General features: G+C 55.1%; 1 protein-coding gene across 1 annotated transcript; it reads left to right on the top strand.

Annotated features, from left to right (window-relative positions):
- The first annotated feature begins 5,057 nt into the window (after window positions 1-5,057).
- TCIM (transcriptional and immune response regulator) lies at window positions 5,058-5,642 on the top strand. Its single transcript, XM_008929902.3, has one exon. The coding sequence runs from the start codon at window positions 5,117-5,119 to the stop codon at window positions 5,435-5,437; it is 321 nt and encodes a 106-aa protein (XP_008928150.1). The 5' UTR covers window positions 5,058-5,116; the 3' UTR covers window positions 5,438-5,642.
- The last annotated feature ends 352 nt before the right edge of the window (window positions 5,643-5,994 follow it).

Genomic DNA, 5,994 nt, shown 5'->3' with positions numbered 1-5,994 from the left:
TGCAAGATGGACTTGGGAAGCCCCAGGCACCAGGAGAAACCACCCGTGGCTTCCTTACACACCAAGACCCCCGCCCCAGCCCCTCCAGCTCCCTGTGCCAGTGAGTGGCATCTGGTCCACACTAGCCCTGTCCTCAGCTCTGCTTTACTGGATGCTCCTTCCAAGGGGCTCTGCCTGGTAAAAGCGCCAGAAGTTTCTGTTTCTGTTCTGTTTCTTACCAGCCATGATTTACTTACTGTAACTGGCTATTCATTATGTCCTGCACTGCATTATTAACTTGGTGATCGTACATTTAGCAGAGAATTTATGAGAAATGAGCAGACATTCATTATCAGCACCACCACAGGCTTTACTCTTATATGGTCTCCCCGCAGAGAGCGATGCTCAGCTCACCCAGGGCTCACCCAGGGCTCACCCAGGGCTCACCCAGGGCTCACCCAGCTCTGCCCATTCTTTGCCCAGTGCAGGGGCTGCTCTGCACAGCTCTGGGACTGCATTCCCCTCACTCAGGCCAGTCCGGAGTTTTTCCCTATTAAAAACCTTTCTGTTGAAATCTAACTGGCTTGTCTGTGCAGTCATGCCTTCTGTTGTCTGAAAACCAGCCAGTTTTCCCTGTTTTGTGGCAGGGAGCTGTGTGAGGATTGTCTGAGATAGGTCTGTGCTTTCCAGCCACTGAACTGCAGCAGAAATGCCCTTAAAACACCTGCCCTGTCCTGCAGCTCTGAACTGGGGACCACAAGAGGAGTCACAGGGTTTTGTGAGCAAAGGGCACAGTGTCCTGCCGTGAGATTTGGACAAGTGTTCCCAGATGCTCTACTAAAGAAACAACAACCACAGAAAAACCCAAGCAACAGCCAAACAAACAGAAATCCCAGGTGGAGTCCCAGAGGCACATGGGTTCCAGTTGGAAGACACTGTAGGCAGGTTGGAGCCAGGGCAGGCACTGCCATTTGCACGACCTGGGTGTCTGACAACCTCCCAGGAATTTAGATTCCAAGAGGAACACAATGAACCAGTTCCTCTTTGACCTTAGAGCCATGCCACAGCTGTCTCTGTCTCTGTTTCCATCTCGGAAACCTTTCCATCTTGGAAACCTTTCCCAGCAGAGAGCACACACCAGGAGCAGGATTTCTGGCTCCTGAGGAGGGCTGGGATTCCCCAGCTGCAGGCTGGCAGCAGCAGCAAAGGCTGTGAGGAGCCAGGGTTCCAAACCATGGAGCCAGGAAAGAATGGGAAGAGCAGAGATGGCTGGAGAATCCTGGGCATTTCCCAAATTTTAGATTTTCATGGAAACACACACACACACACACATGCATATATATATATTTTAAGGCAATAATTTAACTTTCTTCTCTGGTTCCCAAGCCTCCCAGGTGCCCTTCCAAAGGCCCAGTTTCTGAATATCCTGGGTATGGCTGGGGAGGTCTGGGCAGCACCCATGCTCCATGGGGGGTGCTGCATCCTCTGATCCCAACGGGGTGTCACAGGCCCTGCAGGCTTCAGCAGAGGCTGGTGGAGGGAAAGCTATGCAAAACATGCCCCAAGGAACTGCAAAGCCATCCCAGATTACCTTCTTTGGAGTGGTTTTGGAAGTTGCACCAAGGCAGAGCAAGTTCCCTGCAAGAGTCTGTGGGACAGGCATTGGCTGCCCCAGCGACCCTCGTGGTCAGAGCAGCCCCAGCTCCCTTCCACCCCCTGCCCTGGGACTGCTGGCTCCCTGCAGGGGCTGGGGGCTTTCCAGAAGCCCCTGCCGTGGTGTTTGGCCTGGTGGGTGCCCTGCTTTGCCCTCCCCTGTCCCTCACACGGGTGCAGCCGGGGCAGGCGAGATCCTCGTGTAATTTGCAGCTTGGGGTGGGAGAAGCCTCTGGGTCCATTGAATGAGGCTTTGCACCACCTGAGAGCACTAACCCGGGGGCAGAGTCCCCATCCCTCCCAAATCCTTCCCTCCAGCACTGCCTGGCTTTGACAGTGAGCCCTGGGGGGCTGGCTTTAGCAAACTACAAGTGCTTCAGTGTCAAAACTTTCATGGCCACGATCTGGGGCAGGTGCCCGTGGGGTGCTGTGCCAGTGGAAGGCACCCTGTGCCCCGAAGCTCAGCACAATCCTGCCCGGCCCCCCAGCAGCAGACCCGGAGTGCCCCCAGCCCGTCGCGCAGGGAGGAGCAGAGCACACCGAGGGACGTGACTGCCCCGCTCTGCAGACGGTGGGGATGGGAATTAATCCTCCCATTAGCGGGTGAAATGGAGCATTTGCGTCTCACAAAGCAATTACACAGTAATAGCGGGAGGACGATGATAGAAATCACATCTCTGAAGTTTTGCTCCAATCCAACACATGAATAATTCCTCCTGAGCACTACTGGGAAAGCAGTATTAAAAGACTGATATAAACAAAAATTACTGGAAAAAAACAGACGAGGAATTTTTCATCACTCCGTCAGAGCCAAGCACAACTAAATTTATACAAAGTGGGCAGAGAAGCATGAGGGGGCAAAGACATTTGTTACTGCTCCGTGTGAGATGAGCTCACAAGGAAATGCATGCTTGATCTTGGCAGTTTTCTGATGTCTTACTCCTAAAGTATCAGCTTTAGTCTTGGTTTCCATGGCAGATACTTTTCTGAGCTTGTATCTTCCACAGATATTGCTAATTTATGCTCTCAGCCACGTCTCTGCAAATACCTGCAGAGCGATTCCATGTGCAGTGGGAGTGGTGACAACCAGGAGCACGTGAACATGCCTCAGCTCTTGTTTTCAGCCAGGGGACACGAAGGAGTTTGTTCTCCAGAGCCAGAAGATCTTGTTCGATCTTCCGGCGCTGTTTTTTTGCCCTAAGAACCCTGACACTGTGTTATCTGTCCAGTGAAGCAAAGTACCTTCAGCATATCAGCTGGATCCGTGCTGCAGGCAGGTTTCGCCCTCCCAGAGCACTCTGGGCAGCTCTGAGCAGGCAGAGGGACGGGCAGTGCACGTGGCCCTGCTCCCTCCTGCTCCCCCCTCACATCTCATGGTAACAGAGTCTATAAACCACGAGGGTCTTTCCCCAGGCAGAGACCCAGCCACATCAAAAACATCTTATTTTCAGGGTGAATTTACCAGCCCTGCAAACACTGAGCAAACAGTGGCCGAGGTGCAATTCTCACCAATTCAGCAAGACCACGGCAGGGTGAGAGGCTGCACGTCTGGCTGGCGAAAGGAGAATCCCAGGGGTTTGCAGGGCTGTTGTTTATCCACTGAAGCGTGGAACAGCCTGCACGTCCAGGAGGAACTGGGACAGACTTGTAAAAAGTAACTCACACAACCAGGAGCAGCGGGAAGCAAAGGCACGTGCAGGGAGAGCTCGTGCTGGAGCAACGGCACGGATCAAAGTCCCGGCAGTGGTGGGGAAACCCGTGTTCTGGAGGGATGTGGCATGTGCAGGGCACATGTGCCAGGGCGTGCCCACAACCAACGGAAGAGTCCCAAGTCCCAGGTAGGAAAGTGGTCAGGCACTGAAATGAGCCCAATCCCTCCCCTAAGGATAAAAGCCTGGCAAGCCCCGACCGACTGGATGTGGACCTGAGCCCGGATGGAACTGTGGTTGCCTGTCACTCTGGGGCCCAGGCAGCCACCTGCCCCACTCTGCATGTCACCTGGTGAGCAACAGCTCACAGGTAATGCCCTGCTCTGCTCTCAGCCAGCACAAGCACCTGCACATGGGCTTCAGGTGCTCTCACCTCTCCCCTGGCCTCCCCTGGCCGTTGGAGAGGGGGTTTGCTGGGGCTCAGACGTGTCCCCGCTCTCCCTCCGAGGGAACAGAAGTTTTAAAGGGAATGTGGAATGAGAAGCATGTGGCTGATGTTCCTTTGGATCTGCTCTTCGCTGTGGTCAGAGGTCACCTCCACAGCTCTCCGGTAAACAAGGGAAACCCCTGGTTCGAGTGGGATGGGGACAGAGGCTGTTCCCGGAGTCCTTCAGCAAGGGTGAGTAACAGGGTCAGCAACAACAGTAAACAAGCTGCTAACTTTCCAAACACAACCTCTGCAGCATCCGGCTGCTTTAAAACATTAACCAAAATACACTTATCTCTGGCTCCCGGCCTCGAGTGACTTTTGAACCCGCAGTTATTCTGGGCCGGGTCCGACTGTGCTGGGTAAGAGCAGCTGTCTGAGCCCAGCAGGAGCTCCAGTGGCCAGAGCCAGCCCCTTGCAGGCAGCCAGGCCCTGTCCACAGTGTATCTGAAGTGGGAAGGGACCCATAAGGGCCATGAAATCCGAGTTCCTGCTCCTCACAGGGCTGCCAAAAACTAACCTAATATGACTAAGAGTGAGTCCTCCCAGCCCAAGGGCTTGGCGTTGGCCAAGGGTGGTGTGGAGAGCACAGACTCTTTTGGAGCAGAGGTGAGTTTTCTTTCCAGCTCCAGTGAGCAGGAAATTTAAGAAAAAGGACACTGGAGGCAGGAGTAGGGCAGCAAACAGAATTTTCCTGCTACCCCGAGAGCATTGCCATGTGCAGCTGGGCAGCCGAGGGTGTAAAAACTGGGCATCCCCTGCCTTTGGGACAGCACTTTCCAATTAGAAAATGCAGCTGTGTGTGCACTAAAGATGAGCTGCATCTGCTGGGAAGCAGCAGAAAGGACCCCATGCCCAGACAGGAGCAGGTTTGCAGTGTTACTGATGGACACAGAGCTAAGTGCTGGGCTGTGTGTGCAGGCTCCAGCCAACACCTCTTGCTAGGATTGCAACAGTTCTCACCCGGAGTTTTACAGGTTTATGATATGATATATTTTCTGCACGTGATGCTTTTCACGTGCAACAAGGGCAGGAGTGGAGTTTGGGCTGTGCTGGCTCAGTCTCACAGCAGTGGTTGAAGCCTGTTCTGTGGTGGGCCAAAGAAAAGCCATGTCTGTTGCAGAAGCAGAGAGAACTTTCCATCTTTTCCGCAGGATGGGAATAAGTTGGCAACTTAACTGTTAAACTCGCCTGTGCCTGTTGGGCGTTGACATCATCATGATCTCACCACTGTAACCTGAGCCCTCCAGCTTTTCCTCCAGCCTGCCCTTAAATACCAGTCCTGGAGCCAGCACAACACCCATCTCTCCTACTTGGAGCCCAGGGCAAACCCGGCAGCACCCCGTAGATGAAAGCAAAGCCGAGCTCCAGCCCTGCAGCCATGTCCACGTCCCTGCGGGTGAGCCCCTCCGTGCACGGCTACCGCTTCGACACCGCCCTGCGCAAGAAAGCCGCGGCCAACATCTTCGAGAGCATCACCCAGGAGTCCCTGCAGAAGCTCTTCAGAAACTCCGGGGACAAGAAGGCCGAGGAAAGAGCCAAGATAATCCTCGCCACCGACCAGGACGTGGAGGAGAAGACGAGAGCGCTAATGGCACTAAAGCAGAGGAGGAAAGACAAACTGCTCCAGTTCCTGACGCTTCGGAAATTCTTCATCAAAGTTCACTGAGCTGGCCAAGGGAGCAGGAATGGAGGAGAACATTTGGGGACGGGACTGTTTGTGACCTCCAGTCCCACTCAGCATGCTCCACTGCCCCGTGGAACTGGGGACCTGACTGACTGCCCGCAGGGCTTCAGCCCCAACAGCAAACTGTGCACCGAGGGCGGCAGCGGTGCCCAGGGTACCATCAGTGCCCACAGCAGCATCAGTGCCCAGGGCAGTGTCGGTGTGGACAGCAGCACTGGTGCCCAGGGCAGCATCAATGCCCACAGCAGCACTGGTGCCCGTGGCAGCGTTGGTGGGGATGGCAGCGTGGTGGCCAGAGGCTCCCAGGGAGAGGCAGCCAGGCTCCTCTGGGCAGCCGTGGGACTGAGCTGGGGGGATCCCCCCAGTGCCGGGCGTGACTCCGGCCCTTCTGACAGACTCGGTGCTCACTGACTTCACCCGGGGGCTCTGCCCTCTCAACCTCGTTGTGTTGAAGCCTGAGCCCTGCAGAGCCTCTCTGCTGTGGCTGGTGGGAGGCTCTGGAGACCCATCAGCTCCTGCTCACGGTCACTCTGCATCTG

This window comes from Manacus vitellinus, unplaced genomic scaffold (genome assembly GCF_001715985.3).
Source record: "Manacus vitellinus isolate BGI_N305 unplaced genomic scaffold, ASM171598v3 scaffold_87_pilon, whole genome shotgun sequence".
NCBI lineage: Eukaryota > Metazoa > Chordata > Aves > Passeriformes > Pipridae > Manacus > Manacus vitellinus.
The sequence above is the reverse complement of the archived record's forward strand: the minus strand, read 5'-3'. Positions and strand labels throughout refer to the sequence as shown.